This window comes from Camellia sinensis, chromosome 9 (assembly GCF_055761805.1).
Source record: "Camellia sinensis isolate YWXY chromosome 9, ASM5576180v1, whole genome shotgun sequence".
NCBI lineage: Eukaryota > Viridiplantae > Streptophyta > Magnoliopsida > Ericales > Theaceae > Camellia > Camellia sinensis.
In genome coordinates, this window is record NC_138969.1 from 110,342,020 (window position 1) to 110,360,365 (window position 18,346).

Consider the following 18,346-nt stretch of genomic DNA (forward strand, 5'->3'; position numbering starts at 1 on the left):
GTAACTAATGGTGAAATTTGTAACCCTAGGTTTTTCCCAAAATCACTATCTTCAACTTCAATTTTAATTGCTAGTGTAATCTCTTATTTTCTTTTAATTATTATTAGTCTATGAACCATCATTTTGTTGATCAAAATTAATTTAGGAATTTAACAATTAAATTAGTTTAATTTCACATTTGTCCCTGTAGATCGATATCTGGACTTACTATTATTCTAAGGAATTTGGTACAGTTTAGTGTTTATTTTTTGTGTGTAAAACGATCTATCAGTGACTTATCGCACGTCTTCTCTTCCTTCTCGGGTTTTTGGGTGTGTTTGTTTTGTTCATTTGCAACCTCGAACTCATGGGAAGTTTGATTCTAGAGCTGTGCATTGTGCCTTTCTTGGCTATTTTGCTACTCAAAAGGGTTACAAATGCTATGATCCTTACACTCGCAAATTGTATGTTAGTATGGATGTTACCTTCCGTAAATCTGAACTCTTTTTTACTTCCTCTCCACCATCTCCTTAGGGGGAAAGTGTTATTGATGAGATTACGGATGAGATGATGTCATATTAGCATGAGTTATCTTTTTTTATTCCTAGTCAATGTATTGTTATTTGTGATGAGGGGGAGCCTGAGAGTGGTTTTGGTGATGAGCCTAACATCGGGGGTCGTTTGGATAGGGTAGATCTTAAGACTTGTTCACGGCGTCAGAAAGAGTAGCCATCCCTTGTGCCACCAAGTCAATCATCATCTCTTGTGCCGATTCTAGATCTTGTTTCCACTGATTTTATAGGTAATACACCTCATTCTATTTCTTCACAAGTAGTTAACAATCTGGTTGTTGATGATTTGAGTCTTCCTATTGCTATTAGAAAGGGGGTTTGGGCTTGTAAACACCCTATTTCTAAATTTGTATCCTATGATTCATTGTCTCCTATATATTGTGCTTTTGTTTCGTTTCTGTCTTCTGTGTGTATCCCACAGGGTTGGAAAGAAGTTGTTAATGATCCTAAGTGGAATGAGCTATGGTAGAAGAGATGCAAGCCCTAAGCAAGAATAATACCTAGGAGTTGGTTTCTCTTCCAAGTGGAAAAAAGCCAGTGGGGTGTTAGTGGGTGTTCACCATTAAGCAGAAGGCCGATGAGACAATTGAATGGTACAAAGCAAGATTAGTGGCCAAGGGATTTACTCAGACATGGAATTGATTATCAAGAAACCTTCACTTTTGTAGCAAAGATGAATTTCATTCGAGCCATTCTTTCATGTGCAGCTAACCTGAGGTGGCCTTTACAACAACTAGATGTGAAGAATGCATTTCTTCACGGGGATCTAGAGGAGGTTTATATGGATGTGCCACCAGGATTCTCCTTTCAGTCTACAATTGGGAAAGTCTACAAGTTGAAGAGAGCTTTATATGGTCTGAAACAATCTCCTTAGGCTTGGTTTGATAGATTTCTAAAGCAATGTTGAGGTTTGGGTATAAGCAAAGTAATGCAGATTATACCATGTTTGTCAAACACAATGCACATAAGGTAACTGTCCTTATTGTATATATGGATAATATAGTTGTGACAGGCAATGATGAGGAGGATGTGACACATCTGAAGATACAGTTGGCCAAGGAGTTTGAGATCAAAGATCTTGGCCCATTGAGGTACTTTCTTGGGATTTAAATTTCCAGATCTGATAAAGGCATCTTTATTTCTCAAAGGAAGTACATTCTGGATCTTCTTGCAAAAACAGGCATGTTAGGCTGTAAACCAGCTGATTCACCTATTGAGGTTAACCATCATCTTTGCAATGTTGTTGGTAACTCGGTGGAGAAGGAAAGTTACCAAAGACTTGTGGGACGACTTATATATGTATCCCACACTCAGTCGGATATTGCTTATGCAGCTAGCGTTGTAAGTCAGTTTATGCATGATTCTCGTGCAACACATTTGGAGGCTTTGTAGCGCATCTTGAGATATCTTAAATCTGCCCTGGGAAAAGGACTTCTATTTTCTAATCATGGGCACTTGAAGTTGGAGGCATTTACTGATGCTGATTGGGCAGGTTCTGTAGATGACAGGTCTATATAACGATTTTGGTTTAGACCAAACTCATTTCTTGCTTTTGAATTTGGGAATCCATGTCCTTAACTATTGTTCATTCCATTTTCATCTTGTTGTTAGTTGAGTTTGGTTGTTTAGGAGTTATTGTTGCGTTTGGAACAGGTTGAGAGTTAGTTTTTTCAAAGAGTTGCTGTCTAGTTTTCTTCTTATTCACTTAAGCAGTCTTTCTTGCGCTCGAGCAGTCTTTTACAGTCTGTAAAACTTCTGGAAATAGAGAGTATCTTCGCTCGAGCGGTATTTCTTGTGCTTGAGTGGTTTTTTACAGGTCTGAGTTTCTGGGAGGGTGTCATTGTGCGCTCGAGCTATGTTTTTGGTCACTTGAGCAGTGTCACTTATTGTGTCTAATGCTCGAGTGGTGTTTTGGTCACTCGAGCGGTTTGTGCGTATATTAGTTCGAAAAAAGGGCTTTCTGAATCACTTTTCATTTCCTCGCTCTCTAAAACATTTCAAAATCCTAGTTCTTCACTTTCTCTCTCTAGTTCTTGCTTAAAACCTCAAATACACCCTTACCTATTGATTTCTCCACCATAACTCTTTGGAGAAAAATGTAGAGTTCATCTAAAGCTTCGCCCTAATCAGTGAGAATCTCGTTTTCGGCTCCGCTAAACTTCAACCCTTGCCCTCTCTTGTCTTCTAATCGTAAGGTAGGGATTTCTTCAACCTTTGGTATGGCTTTTACCTTAGTTATTTGCTTATTGAAAGAATCTAGTGATTTGAAGATTTTGGGTTAAACCTAGGGTTGGATTTTTGAAATGTAAAAGATGGGTTTTCAAATAGGTTCTTGAGAAAGAGATTGGGGATGTGCTTATGGTTGAGATATGTTAAAATGGTGGATTTCCTTAAATTGATTTTGAAAGTAAAAGGGATTTTGTTGTAAAATTATGGATATTTGGTTTGTGAAAAAAAATGGAAAATCATGTTGGGTTTTGAAGGAATGAAATGAATATGTATGTCGAAAAGGATGGTAGAGTTGGATATATAATGTCACTCCCATTTTGAAAATGATATTATCTGTTGAATAGAAATATCTATTTTGGGCTATCAGTGGATGATGGCTTTGATTGTTGTAGAAATTGTATGAGGATTAGGTGAATTGAAACTAATTACTCATACATCTTGCATTGAACATTGTTTTCTACTTAAACATTGAAAATGTATTTTTTTTTTTTAGAAAAATGGGTTAATACTTTGGTAAATCTGGTTAGGGGGTGTGGTTATGGTTATTATGTTGGCTTGTGTGTCCTTGGCGTAAGTTTAGAAACATGTCCTGTTAGTGCTGGTAAAATGGCTTTGGTAGTGCTTGTATAGCCTACTGGCAGACACGTACCTAGAGATTCTCTGTGCGTATCAACTACCATATTTTCTGATATAAAAAGATATTTTCATGAATTGATTTATAATCTGACATTGCATTGTTTGAGATGAAAAATGTAAAATGTTTGACAATTGGCATGCCTATGCATCCACCTTGACTTCGTTGAAATTCATATATTGTGTTAAAGTATCTTTATTGGGTTTTAGCTCACTCTATGTGAAATACAATTTTCAGGTGCTGATGATATGCCTACTAATGGCCTTGAATAGAGTGGAGTGGGAAAGAAGGATTCATATAGCTGACCCTAGTTGATGGGACTTAAGGCTTGGTTTGGTTTGATGATATGTCTTTATCAAGGACATAACTTGGAAGGACTAGCTTTCTTTTGTTTATTTGATGTAATTATTTTTGTTCAAGCCTTGGGTTTTAATTGTATTGAGTTGAACTCATTTTGATGTACCAAAGTATCGACTTAGAAAGATGTAGCCATTATGGCATATAATTATTCTGGTTTTCTTTTATTTCAATCTTTGTACACATGTCATATGCTATAGATTCAAGATCTAGAATTATGAATGTAGACACGCATATGTCATTTTTTGTATGATCGATGATTATGAATGGAATGTAAAGTATGATATTATTGATCAATTGTAAAGAATATTGTGACATGTGTTATTGTTATTATTTCGGGGTATTATAGTCTACATCTGGTTATTGCACTTTTGTAAAGGGTAATTTAGTCACTTGACATAGTAAGAAACAGACAGTGGTACATTGGTCTGGTGCAGTGGCAGAATATCGAACTATGACACATGGTACTTGTAGACTCATGTGGCTTCAGTCCTTGTTGGGTGAGACGAGAATTGTTTGTGGTGTGATCTTATGATTTCGTACTGTAACAACAAAGCTACCATCAGTATTGCTTACAATCCTATTTAACATGACAGGACCAAGCATATTGAAAATGCCTGATACTTTATTAAGGAGAAATTGAATAAGGGTTTGATATGTATGGCTTTTGTGAAATCGGAAGATCAATTGGCTGATGTGTTTACTAAAGGTCTTAGTAGTAAGATTTTTTATCCAATTTGTTGCAAGTTGGGCATGAGAGATATATTTGTACCAACTTGAGGGGGAGTGTTAAGTGTTAGTGTCTAAGAGTAGTTACATCATTTTATTCTCTAGTCTTATATTGTAAATACATGTGTAAGAGAGGAGAACCCTAATTGATTCCATTGTTAATACAACATCAGCTCTCTCTCTCTCTCTCTCTCTCTCTCTCTCTCTCTCTCTCTCTCTCTCTCTCTCTCTCTCTCTCTCTCTCTCTCTCTCTCTCTCTCTCATGTAAATCTAACACAAATGAATGGTTCATATACATTTGTGGCAATATAGTACATGACACTAAATAATTTTTGCACTCACAAAAGAACCATGTTTGTTGTGTGTGTGTGTGTGTGAGAGAGAGAGAGAGAGAGAGAGATCTCATACTGGGTAGGTTTAGTCTCTTCATCTAACTGGCAACAAAACCTATCCAGTATGAGATGTATCTCTACAAGACCATGATCTCCTGACAAAGGCACCCTCAATGTTGTTTTTTGAGTCTTGTTTATGCCTTCTAACAATCTAATTCACATTAGGCCTTGGATCATCATGGTTCCATATACTGTAAAAGAATACAAACAGTCAAATTGACAACAATAGATTGAAAACAAAATAATTACTCAACAATAAATTGACTCAATGGAAAGTCATTGAGTCTACGTGTATTTTTGTGTGTCTCCATGTTGGGAAACTTGAGGAATGATTCATAGTCGAAACACTATCACAGAAAACAGAAACAATGGAAGATTGAAAGCAGAGATTAAAAAAGAGAAAGGAAAAAAGAAAAGAAAAAAGAAGCAGCTTGAGCCAATCAATGGTTTGTGTCTACTTTGAGGATGTCATGTGAAGTGCCACTAGAGATGCATATGCACCATCAGTGATCTTCATGAGCACATCATGTGTTCCTTTCTCTGCTATCACCCCATTCTTCACAACGGCTATTACATCAGCACCTCTAATGGTGGTGAGCCGGTGAGCGACAACAATGGTAGTTCTATTCACCATCACTCTGTCCAATGCATCTTGCACCACACGCTCTGACTCTGCATCTAACGCACTCGTTGCTTCGTCAAGTAAGAGGATCTTAGGGTCTTTCACTATTGCCCTTGCAATGGCTATCCGTTGCTTCTGACCGCCCGATAATTGAACCCCTCTCTCCCCAACATTGGTGTCATAGCCATGTGGCAATGCCGATATGAAGTTGTGTGCATTCGCTGCTTTCGCGGCTGCAATGATCTCTTCTTCAGCAGCCTCTCCTTTCTTCCCATAAGCTATGTTAGTCCGGATCGTTTCATTGAAAAGTACTGGTTCTTGACTTACCAACCCCATTTGTTGCCTTAACCAGCTCAGTTTGAGCTTTTGGATCTCCACTCCATCTAGAAATATATGGCCGGACTCGGGATCATAGAACCTCTCAATTAGGCTTATTACGGTGGACTTTCCGCTACCACTTTCCCCAACAAGAGCAACAGTCTGTGATAAAATTTTTAGCTTAGCAAAATTGAGCAAAAATTATTGAAGAACAAAGAGGCTGTGCTTGTGCCTGGTTATTACCTTTCCAGAAGGAATGTTTAAGCATAAATCTCTGAAAATTTGAACATCGGGTCGTGTTGGGTATTTGAAGCTGACATGTTTGAACTCAATATCTCCATTTATGGTTGCTAGGGTTGTGCCTTCATTGCTGCTTGAATCAATCTTGGGCTTGCTGTCAATAATTTCAAAGATAGAAGCAGCAGAGTCCTTAGCTTTGTTGGTGTCTGGGGCTAAAGCAGTGGTTTGGGAAATACCCATTGCTGAAATTGTCAAAGCAAAGAAAACCTGCAAAACCATTTGTTTGGAAGTGGAAAAAATGTGAAATTAGAAAGTGAAGGTTAAAAAAAAAAAAAAAAAAAACACTACGAATTTATTTATACCTTGAAAACTTCCCCAAAAGTAGCTTTCCCATGTTGCACTAGAACAGCTCCAATGTAGAAACAGAAGGCATATGTGCAGTAGAGTGCAAAAAGACTAGATCCAAAGCCAATACCACTCACAAGTCCAATCCTAACTCCATGTTTCATGGGGGCCTCACATTTGTTTTTATACATTTCTATGACTTTCTTTTCAGCACAAAATGATGCAACTGTTCTAATGCTGCCCACGGCATCGTTTGCAACTTGGCTCGCATCTTCATACATCACCTACAGACATTTACAAAAATCTAACTTGATTAGTATGTGATAAAGATTAATCCCCTCAAAATCCACCCCTTCTCATTTAAATGTCTGCTATACACTTATGCTTAGGGCTAAAAATGAGTCAAGTCAAGTAGTCAGTTCTTTAAGGTTGACTTGAAAACTTAACAAGTTTCAAATTGTGTTCAAGTTTAGCTTATTTACCTTTCGAGCCAATCTCAAACGAGCCTTACTCGAGTTGAGCTCAAATAGCTTGATTTTCATGTAATGTATATAACATTCTCAAATAGAATTTGAGATAAATGTGCTCAAACTTAGCTTGTTACATAACAAGCCAATTTCAAATGTTGAGTTTGAGTAGTTTGGTTTGTTTTACAGTCCTAACTGTGCTAAAATGGCTCTGGCCATAACTTAGGATAATGGACTGACCTTGGCATCTTCACTGAACCCTTTTAAGAATTTAAATTGAAAGAATCCTTGCAATCCCACCAAGGGCAACACAGATAGAATTATGAGTGCCAACATCCAATTAGCTGTGAATGATATGACAAGCCCTGCTATAATTGTTGTTATGTTCTGTACAATTTGCGCCAATGAATCACCCACAAGACTCCTCACTGTTGAAGCATCAGTAGACAACCTTGCTCCAACTGCACCACTGAAATGAACTCAAAACTTTCAGTTCAAAAGGCCTTTTGAAATAGAGAGCATTTGATCAATCAAAAGTACAAATTACTAAAACACACCTTGAATTTTTAGGGTTATCAAACCAACTGATTTCTTGATGGACAGTCTTCTCAAACGTCAAGGCGCGAATTCGCATTATCAACTTACCACCTGCAATTCCAAAGAAGTAATTCTGCACTGGTGCGACAAACAGAATAACAACACCGAGTCCCACAAACATAAGTGCCCAAAACCTTGAGTCCTTTCTTAGCTCATCGTGTGGTTCATAGAAAATGTTAATAGCTGTTGAAAGTAGGAATCCAAATATAGGGAAGGTCACACCATTAATGCCTGCAGCAATGGATCCAAGCAGCAAAACCGGCAACTCTGGTTTGTTTAGGTACATTAGGCGTTTAATGGACACTTGGCGGCGTTTCTTATCATCTGTCTCACTTCTTTTACTACTCTCCTCTCCTTCTATATCTGTTTGGATTCCAATAGGGCCGTGTAGTCCAAAGCTAATTCTGAAAGAGTGTCGACTACCTGATGAACCTCTGCTTATGGATCTTCTCATGGATAATATCTGGCTTGCAGACCTGCCCATTGTTATGTCTACATCCTGAATTGTATCGAGATTATCTATGTCACTCCTTCGCGGATCTTCAACTTTGTTAGTCCCTTCTTGTAAGCGAATGAGCTGTGAGTAAGCCCCTTCTGGATCCTTGATCAACTCACCATGAGTTCCTGGCAATTGGCATTGAATTTTGAAGTTGGTTTTGACTTAATAAATTTATAAAAAACTGAACTTTCAAGTTGAAGGAGTGATGATATGGTTTATACCTCGTTCCACGATTTTCCCCTCCTGCACCACTGCTATAAGGTCAGCATTTCTGATTGTTGTCAGACGGTGTGCAACTACCACAGTAGTCCTGTTTGACATAATGTTTGTCAGCGCATCTTGCACAACACGTTCTGACTCGGCGTCTAGAGCGCTTGTTGCTTCATCAAGGAGAAGAATTTTCGGGTTCTTTAGAATTGCTCTTGCAATTGCTATTCTTTGCTTTTGTCCACCAGATAGTTGGGTTCCATGCTCTCCTACCATAGTGTCAAGCCCCTATAAACAAATTTTTACTAGTGCTAATTAGATCAGTCATTACAAGTGAAAGAATTACTACAAAAAAGGGAGAGGGGAGGGCGAAGATTTGCCTTTGGAAGCTTGTCGATGAACTTGGCTGCGTTAGCAAGCTCTATTGCTGTTCTAATCTCTTCGTTGGTAGCATTTTCCTTTCCATATGCTATATTCTCTCCTATTGTAGTGCCAAACAAAATAGGCTCTTGACTAACAAGACCCATTTTCTCTCTTATCCATTTGAGTTGAAACTTCTTCAAATTGATACCATCTATGAGCACTTCACCGGCTTCAGGGTCATAGAATCTCTGCAATAGGCTGATAACTGTTGATTTCCCGCTTCCACTTTGCCCAACTAAGGCTGTGGTTGTGCCACTTGGAACTTGTAAAGAGAATCCAGAGAATATCTGAACGTCGGGCCTGGCTGGGTATCTGAAGTGCACGTCTTTCAGTTCAATTTCGCCCTTTATATCTTCCATTACAATCCCACTTGTGTCATACGCATCAATCTGTGGTTTTCGCTTGATTGTCTCAAACATCTTGTATGCTGCTGCTTGCCCTGCAGCAAATGAATTCAAACACGGGGATGTCTGGCCCAATGACCTATATGAAGCGAAACCCAACTCAGATCAATCAGTCAAAACAGAATTAGGGACACAATTGCAGAATTAAGAGGGTATGTATTAGCACATTGTTTTTCTGTGGCTAGAAATTTTTATGCTTACATTCCACCAGTCATGATGGCCATGATGACATTAATGACTACTCCGCCATTGTATCCTTTGTCGATGATCAGTTTTGATCCATACCATATGGCAAGTCCATAAGTACTGAAAATGATTACTAACATTGTACCGAGTCCTATCCCAGAAGCCAACCCTTGTTGAGTAGTAGCGGCATAGGCAATCTGCAGTTTGCTGTTGTACTTATTTATCGCTAGCTTCTCTCCGGTGAAGGATGCCACCTGTCATAAAGAGGGTCGCAAAATTCAGGACTTTAGAAAATTCAGGACAACAATTTATTACTACAAGTTTTGTGGTGCCTCACTGTTCTAATGCCTCCGACCGTTTGTTCAACAACATTTCCAGCCTCTGCATAAGCAACTTGTCCACGGCTAGACATTCTTGTCATGATTATGGCCATGCCTCCACCGGCAATGACTAGAGCGGGAATGCACGTAAGCAAGACTAATGAGAGAAGCCATCCTCTAGCAAAGGCAATGGCAAATCCTCCGATAAATGTTGACATCAGTTGTATGAACTTTCCTACCTGTCATAGCATTGCAAGTAATGAAATTATTATAGAAACTGACTTAGGTGCATTAATTGATTGTACTTAGCAGCAAGTTTTGAAGAATGGAGTCTTAAGTAACCTTTTCACCCATAGCATCTTGGATGAGAATTGTATCGCCAGACATTCTACCAATGACCTCTCCAGTGGTAGTTTCAGTGTCGAAGAATGCAATGTCCTGTCTTAATATTGTTTTCAAGTACAATCGCCTTATGTGCTCTGCCTGCCTTTCCCCGGTAACTATCCAACAAGTCACCTCTGTAATGGATTTACAAGTAAATTAGTGTAAACATTCAATTTTCACAAGATTTAAAGCAATAGAGAACTCCAGATTAAGGCATGTTTTTTATTGTATCTTATTACTTGTTATATGAGGATCCATGCTCAAATCTTCAATGCACTAAAAGCAGTTTTGAGTCATCAGATATTAGTATTACAAGACAACTCCACAGACTGCAATGGACAAGACTCAGTTACTATGCAACACATAAATCTATTTTCCAGCAAGACTTCAAGTTAACACGAACTTTAGACTAAATCGATATTATGAATATACAATCAATTAGTTAACTGTCGACTGCTCTGTCATTGGGCTACTAAGAAATAACAGGAGATTATATCTTATAGAATTCAATTCTTGTTCTAAATCTACCATCAATATGAACTCGAAGCTTTCTTTGCAGCTCCCAAATTTTTTTCATAGTGATTCCCTTCCGTATCTCATTTTATAGGGAGTATTTTACTTTATTATATTCTATCCATATTCCAATTTTATTCATTTAATATTAGGGGTGCAACTTAGGTTGGTTTGGTCAGGTTGGGGGTTTGCCCAAGTGCAGCCCGAATTATGTTTGGCAGTGCCCAAGCCCGACCATCAACCCGAGCTTGGCTGCCCAAGCCTGGACCAAGCTTTATAATTTGAACTCAGGTTAGCCCGAATTGCCCGAAATTCACAAGGCAACAAACAGCCATTTTACATGATAAGGCATGATTTTAATCTTGGCTTAGTGCTCTGCTAAACTGGTTTCGCACACCTAACTCCACTCAAATCACTCAACTCCACTCGCTAGCCTACCTCATTGCCTCGCCTAACCATTGCAAACTATGATTAGAAGGGCGCCATGTTGCCATGCCAATCTAGGTCAAGAGTAGGGCCTATGAACCCCCTCAGCTTGGTGCCTCAATCATGGGATGCTCGAGGAATCTATGACCCTGTGCAGGATCACTAGGTCCTTGTGGAATGGGGACTAAAGTTGGGGATCACTTTAATATTAAGGACAGCTATTTAATTTAATTTACACATATATTATATAATTTATATAATATATTAAATACAATTCAGGTTCGGGTTGCTCGGATTAGTCACTGATTCTGTCCAGGCCCGGTTCGAATTACAATTCAGGCATCAAAAATTTGCCTAGGCCCGTCCAGATTACAAGATATTTTTGCCCAAGCGCTAAAAAAACTCGAGCTGGGCACGGGTTGATCGGGTTGAACCCGCCTGAGTTGCACCCCTATTTAATATTCTTTGTAACCCCCATATAAAAAACAAAATATCTTTAGTATTGTTTACGTGCCGCTTTTACTTGTCTTTTTATATTGTTGAAAAGTTAACATGTAGCTTATGAATTGTAGAAATAAATTTATTATTTATTTTATATATATATATATATATTAATGAATTGTAGATTCAAATGAGAATAATATGACTCTTCCATTAACATTTTACTTAGCTCTAAAACACCTTTGAGCTTTCACACTGCTAGTGTTAACACAGTTGCTATACTATAAAGTAGTAGGAAAGTGCTTTTTTTATCTGATGTGCTAAAACAGTAGTAGGAAAGTGCTTTTTTTATCTGATGTGCTAATGTTGTTAACACAACTGCTAACATTTGTGAATCCATGTGATTAAAATATTGACTTTTCAACAAGAAAATAACCCAAAAACCAATTTAAATTATTTTATTCACTCCCTATATACACATTTATATATTCTTACCTCTACATTAATCTATCACTACTTTAACACATTTTAACATTTTTATTATAATATTTATATATTCACTGAATTAACAAATCTCTAACGTACAAAATTAAGTAATATTTTTGTCACTTTATAGCACATTGAAAATTATTTTTACCACATCTATTGATAATTCTCAAATAGTCATGTTTCACTTGGGTTTCGGTGAGGCATTATTATTTAGTCTTCTTAAAACACCACATTAATTGTGTGATCACTCAACTTTAAGTTATGTGTTTACATGACTCAAAATAGAAGAATTATAGTACAGAAGTCAAGCAACAGTATTGGTCAAACCCACATCAACATGGTGTTATGGATTTGGCCAACTCTTTATCCTCCTGATTTTGTGGCAATCTGTGTACTCAAAGTTTAATTTTTTTTTTTTTTAATCAAAACATTACAAGAGAAGGGAGAGAGAGAGATAGGTTGGGGGCACTCATCCACAAACTGTCACATCTGCCCAGACTCAAAAAACACATACAGAAAGCCAATCAGCTTATTTGGTTTTAATTTTTAAGATTCATTTTTTAAAAAATTAATTTTTTTTATTTTTTTATATATCTTTTTATTTTAATTGATTTTTTTAATATTCTAAATAATTTTTTTTTTAATTTTTAGATACACCTAATATAAATATACTTAAAAAGTATAATATTTGTGAAGGTCTTTAGAAAATTCACTAAATATAAAAATTACAAATATGTATATATATATATATATAAGAATTCAGTACATTTTTCGTATTTTTGTATATTTATTGATATTTTTAACAAATATTTTACTTTTTAAATATATCTAAGTAAGATGTATTTAAAAAAATTACTTAAAATCTTAAAAATATTTATTAAAAACAAAAAAAAAAAGGAAAAATAAAAAAAGTAAATTAAAAAAAAATTAAATTCAAAAAATTAAAACCAAACATACTGAATGTTATCCAAAAGACCATTAAAAGCACAACAAATCCCAACAAAAAAAAATTCCCCCCGTGCAGCACAGACACTTCCAAAACCTATATATATGACTCAAAAATTATCCCATATCGCATAATACTGGATCATAATTGATTCAATACATTTCTTTTTGTAACTACAATGGGTGCTATATTGAATTTGAATGTGATTTCGGATTCATTTATATTGATTGACTACTATATAGTTACATGGGTTTCACATGAATCAAACATAAACAGACAATTTAGATTTATTTATGAAATGATCGTGTGATTGTCATAGATGAAAGTGAATAATTGTTTTATTAGACTATGTTAAGCAATCAAAATTATATTCTTAATTAATCATAGAATTGTAGTGCTATCAATAAATCGTAAAACTCATTAACTAAACATAATATCAGATACAAAATGTATTGATGAACTTGATTTTCTAAAAATAAGCCTTACTGACAAGTCTTGTACAATTATGTCTTTTTTGAGTGTTCGATTTTGTATTAAGTGTATGTATTTTGAGACTTACTAGAGTGTAATGGCCATTGTACCAACAATGAGAGATAACATAGACAATAAAATATTTTTATGTATGCTTGGTCAAAAGAAAATGTTCAACAAAGATTAAAGCAGTCATAAAGTAAGCTATTAAAACAAAAGAGATGGCAATAAATCTAGATAGAAATGATGATAGCAGCACTTACGTAGGAATGAAGCAATACCCGAAGCGAAGGCCAAGTACAAAAACCACAGGGATACCTGAATTCACATCCATATAATGCTATTAAAGGTAGGAGTTTTCTTAAGTGTGCAAGTGCACACCATGTGTCACTTACACAAAAAGTGTAAATGTAAGGTGTAAGTATAAGTATAAGGTGTAAGTGTAAGGTGCAAGTGTAAGGTGTAAGGTGTAAGTGAGTTGCACACCATGTGCAACCTCAAAAAATGTGTAAGTGTAAGGTTTAATTTTTTACAAAAGGTGTAAGTGTAAGGTGTAAGTGTAAGGTATAAGGTGTAAGGTGTAAGGTGTAAGTTGCACACCATAACCAAACCCTTAAAGGTATTGCAACTAAAATTAATGGGAAATGATTTGTCATCAAATTTATTTATAAAAATCTTACAAAAATGATGTTGTAGTGATATTTTAAAGATTGTAAGTGATTTTAATAGATTTTTTGGTTTGAAATGAATAGATACATATCTATCCCTTTATTTTGTATGAATTTTCTATACGATTTTTCTATTTGTATTATGACTCAAAATTAATTAGGAGGTTTTAAGTTTTAACTCTACTTGAAAAACTAGATTTACAGATACTGAAAGTAAATTGTTAGAAAATAAACTCAATAAAGGTGTTTCAAGATAGACACCGAACAAAGTATACAATGGCAAAGATAATAGAGGTAACAAGATTTGAACTAATGACCTTTGTTACAATATTAAGTTATCAATCATTCTGACAGTCTTTAAATTTGCCTTGGTCCATGTAACTATTCTCAAGATATATATATATATATATATATATGTTAAAAATAGAAGAAAAAGTTAAGGTAGAGTAGCTCTCCCCTTAACTCATCAAATGAATGCAGGATTCAAAATTATATTTTTGGAACAAAAATCAAAGTGCCCCGCTATAGAATTTTGTACATTCCTCAACTAGTCAATTTTATGAGAAAATATACACTATTTGTATTAACGAATATTTTGGTGGTATCATTAACAAGATTTATACTACTAAGCTATAAGTTTTTTTTTTTTTTTTTTAAGAATTAATTGAACTAACTCAATTAGTCACTATTATACACTTCTAATTGAGAAGTCATGAATTATTCAGAAGTTATTTGTCTCTCATTATGAGACTCTTTGTATTGGTGTAGTGATGGTTGATGTTCAGTTTGTGAATGTATATTATTAGATTTTTTAACATAATTAATTATTTTTTTTATCGGCTAAAATCAAAGTGCTTGTCCAAGTAGAGTTAAATCCATGATCTTTCTCCTAAGGACTAGGCCTCGTTTTGGAACAGGTTATTTTAGTAACTTTTTAGCTTTTTATGAAAAGAAGTGCAGAAAAGTAGAGAGGTGATGTGACTAGTTTTAGTTGACTTTTTGACTTTTTGGCTAAAATAGTCAGTCCCCAAACGAGGCCGCCCTTAGAAAAGTTATGATGACTAACTAGATTAGGTCTAGTTGGTTCATAATTAATTGTTCAGTTTGTTGTAATTTGTTTAATATTTATCAAAAAAAAAAAAAAAAAACTTCTAGAAAAAGAATATGATAAAGTGAATTCATGGCATGTTTCAAGGTCCTCCAGTGGGTTCAAGTTTGAGCTAGGATGATGAACAATGCTATGCTAAAAGTAATGCTTGACCAAATAGTATAGCAAGTGTGGTAGCACGCATGACATTCCAAATGCCCATTGTCGTGTCGGCCACCAAAATATAGGTGGAATAACCTCTTTCCCACATTAAAAAAAAAAAAAAAAATGCTAAAAATCTCAAAAAAATATAGTGCAAATTTCATATTCATATGAGATATTTGACAAAAAAATTAATAATTTTTTTTGGGAGATATCTAGCATGTGAGATATTTACTAAAAATTTTAATAAAATTTTTAATATCTCTAGTATTTAAAAAAAAAAAATACATTCTTTTCTCACAAAGAAAGAGACTCCTCTACCAAAGCTTACAAGCAAAGAGAAACGCCCATTATTAGTAACCTTGCGCCTTCAGACATATTCCCAATTTTTGATTCAACAACTAACACATAAAACAAATTCTACTACGCAACTTTCTTTAAAAAAATAAAAATAAATAAATAAACAAAATCAAACCAAATTTAGGGTATGCTTAAAATTAATTTTCAAATTTCAAATTGTTTTCTACTTATTTACTAAACTCAAATTGTTCCATAAAATCACTACAAATCGTATTTTCAAAATACTCAAAACACGAATTTAAAGAGTTGAGTTTATAAAATAAGTTCAAAATTATTTAGTATGAAAAAATATGTTTAAAAAAGGCTTAGGTTTGGTTAAAAAAAAATAAAAAATAAAAAATCATGTAATATTCAACGATTTAAGCATCTGCGAAACCTAAACAACAGCAGCTGTATGTCACCATTCAATTAAATGATCAAAATTTACTAAAAATTAGCATCTAGTTTCGTTTTGAATTAGGAAAAAGATAAGTCCATTCACTTGACGTAATTCTTCAAATTAACTTGAGATCTAAGATTTTCTTTTTTCTGGGTCTCTCTCATCTCATCATTATTTGGTGAATGAAATCTTTAAAGGCAAGTATTGAAATTATTATCATGATTGGAAATAAAACGTAATGACTAGGTCAATCAATGTCTCTCTCTCACACACACAAGAAATAAATAAATAAATAAATAAAGAAAGAAAAAGACTATCAAGAACAAGAAAATCAAGAAAATTAAAAAAAGAAAAAAGAAAAAAAAAGTACCTTTGAAACTTCATGGACAACATGTGAAGGATCTGAGCTACTGAAAGAGTTGATGAGTGTGCCGAAAATCAAGGTCATGACAGGCTGAGCCATCCCATTCCCTATAGCAGAGACCGTGCCGACGATCATCAAAGCAATATCGAACCTGTCTGCAAACGAAAATAGCCTGTAAAATGCAACCCTTTGATCTCCCAGCTTCCCGGTTTCGCCTCCTTCTCCATTCACTGTCCCCCTCTCTTCTTCCTTCATTCTTCTTCTCCAAGATCAAATATATGTATATAAATGTGTGTTTGTGTCAATTCTGAATTATGTGGGGAAAAAAAAAAAAAAACACTGTTAAACTAGGAATGAGGAGGGGGGATATGAATGAGATCTTCAAGAGACGGGTGCGTGTGTATGCATATATGTGTGAGTATGGAGAAGCCACATATATAGGGTGGGATTAGGGTACATGACAGGCTTGCTTTAGAGGTTGTTACGTGAATCTAATTTTAGTTTGTAATTCATCTTCTAGAAGCCTTTTACTTTAATCCAACGCTACAACCTATATATATACACACACATACACTTTCTCCTCCCCAAATAGTGATATGATTAAAGCCTTCACTCCCGTTGGGCATGTCACTTATGGGATATGAATGAGATCATTAACACAGCCTGGCAGTGACCATGGCAATTTGAGTACATTAGCTTATTTTTAGATAGGGCAAATTAGGACGGTAATCGTTATAGCAATAGAACACACTAGCGAATGAATAGAGCAAAGAGGGAAATAGTAGAAAAATAGGGCTTTACATGTTTGTAAGGCCATATCGGATTCACTCCTTCTCGTCAAAGCACCCATAACTGTATGTTGCATCCAGATGTTTTTATCCCACAACGGTAAAAAGTTGAAGTGACTCTGCTTCCAGTTCATGTCGGCATTGCAGCTATTCATTGCGGTCCGTCCAGGAAATTGAGAAACCGAAGCTTCAGGAATAAGGCAGCATTTATTGAGATTAGAGGCGATTAGAGAGCTTGTGTGTGAACCTGTATCTGGATTTTGCTCGGTGGCTGGGTTAAATACCACTGTTGGCATCACAGAGAGAAGAACAACACAGAAGTGCCCTTTACCTGTTCGACAAAATGCCCCAGTGAAACCTTGTCACTGTGCTGTCATAAGATGATTAAGGAGAAAGAGAAAGAGAAAGAGAAGGACAATGAGAGGGACAGAGAGGGTAGTAAGCTATCATTGAAGAAGGGCAAACTAGCCAAGAGCAAACTAGCCAAGAGTAAATCAAAAAGCAAATCTTCGACTAAGGTATCTTTGAAGGAGTTTGTAAATCAGGTGGATCAACTATCTACTGATGATATGCCTAATGTACTTCCCCGCCGGTCTATACGCATTCGAGGCCCCCCCAAATCTCTTTCACTTGGAGATTTTGTGGGACCGTGGCAAGGGCCCTCAAATGTAAACAAGAGGGGATTGAGGGACGTAGATTCGGAGGATAGCTCAATTGAGTGTGATTGTGATCTTGGTACAACACAGTTTCGCTGGACTGTGGAAATGCAAGCCTCACCTGAGCAATCACCAAAGCAGCATCAAACACCTAATGCATGGAACACACCAACTAGAGTGCTAACTGATGTTGAGCAGTGGCCAAAATTGACCACTGTGTCCCCATTGGTGGCAAACGAAATGATGTTGTCAAATTCACTTAGTGCTGATCAAATGAAAGAAGTAATGGGTTCCAAGCAACGAGAGAGTGATAAGCCCGTGCGAGCTTGTCGAAATGAGGATTCGGTTGATCTACATATGGAAGATGGTAGTGAAGGTCTGGATACACTTGCTATATCAGGTAAACCTCTACAAGTTGGGAGCTCTTTAATTAAAGAAGAGATTAACAAGGTGTCAAAATTGAAATATAAAATAGGTGCCCATAAGATTGAGAACCAAGTAGATGGCATTTACAATGTCCCTATTGAGATCTCAAAAAAAGGCTTTTCTCATTGGGAAAATGCTTTGGTTGGATACTTCATTGATAAAAGATTCTCTTTCCATTATGTGAAAACTTGGGCGGAGAAACTTTGGGGAAATTTGCTTGAGGACGTTGTCTCCATTGACAATGGTTTTTTTATTTTTAAAGAAAA

The 18,346-nt window shown here is 35.8% G+C and overlaps 2 protein-coding genes across 3 annotated transcripts in view; one reads left to right on the forward strand and one right to left on the reverse strand.

Moving 5' to 3' along the window:
- LOC114293074 (SH3 domain-containing protein 3) overlaps positions 1 to 4,068 on the forward strand; it is a 30,523-nt gene extending 26,455 nt beyond the window's left edge. The window contains exon 11 of the mRNA XM_082887441.1: positions 3,652 to 4,068. The gene's annotated coding sequence lies outside the window, so the exon portion shown is untranslated. The remainder of the gene's footprint in view (positions 1 to 3,651) is intronic.
- Positions 4,069 to 5,137: 1,069 nt separating this feature from the next.
- LOC114261307 (ABC transporter B family member 9-like) lies at positions 5,138 to 16,875 on the reverse strand. Of its 2 annotated transcripts, none has more exons than XM_082887438.1 (12): positions 16,217 to 16,875; positions 13,454 to 13,508; positions 9,863 to 10,038; positions 9,538 to 9,759; positions 9,216 to 9,454; positions 8,568 to 9,093; positions 8,202 to 8,475; positions 7,442 to 8,105; positions 7,125 to 7,353; positions 6,435 to 6,701; positions 6,076 to 6,339; positions 5,138 to 5,994 (listed from the first exon to the last, which is right to left on the reverse strand). In XM_082887438.1, the coding sequence occupies exons 1-12, from the start codon at positions 16,463 to 16,465 to the stop codon at positions 5,347 to 5,349; spliced, it is 3,813 nt and encodes a 1,270-aa protein (XP_082743564.1). In that variant the 5' UTR covers positions 16,466 to 16,875; the 3' UTR covers positions 5,138 to 5,346. The 2 variants fall into 2 exon arrangements, with proteins under 2 accessions (XP_082743564.1, XP_082743565.1); XM_082887439.1 differs by having other exon boundaries at positions 9,556 to 9,759; positions 16,217 to 16,637.
- Between the last annotated feature and the right edge of the window lie 1,471 nt (positions 16,876 to 18,346).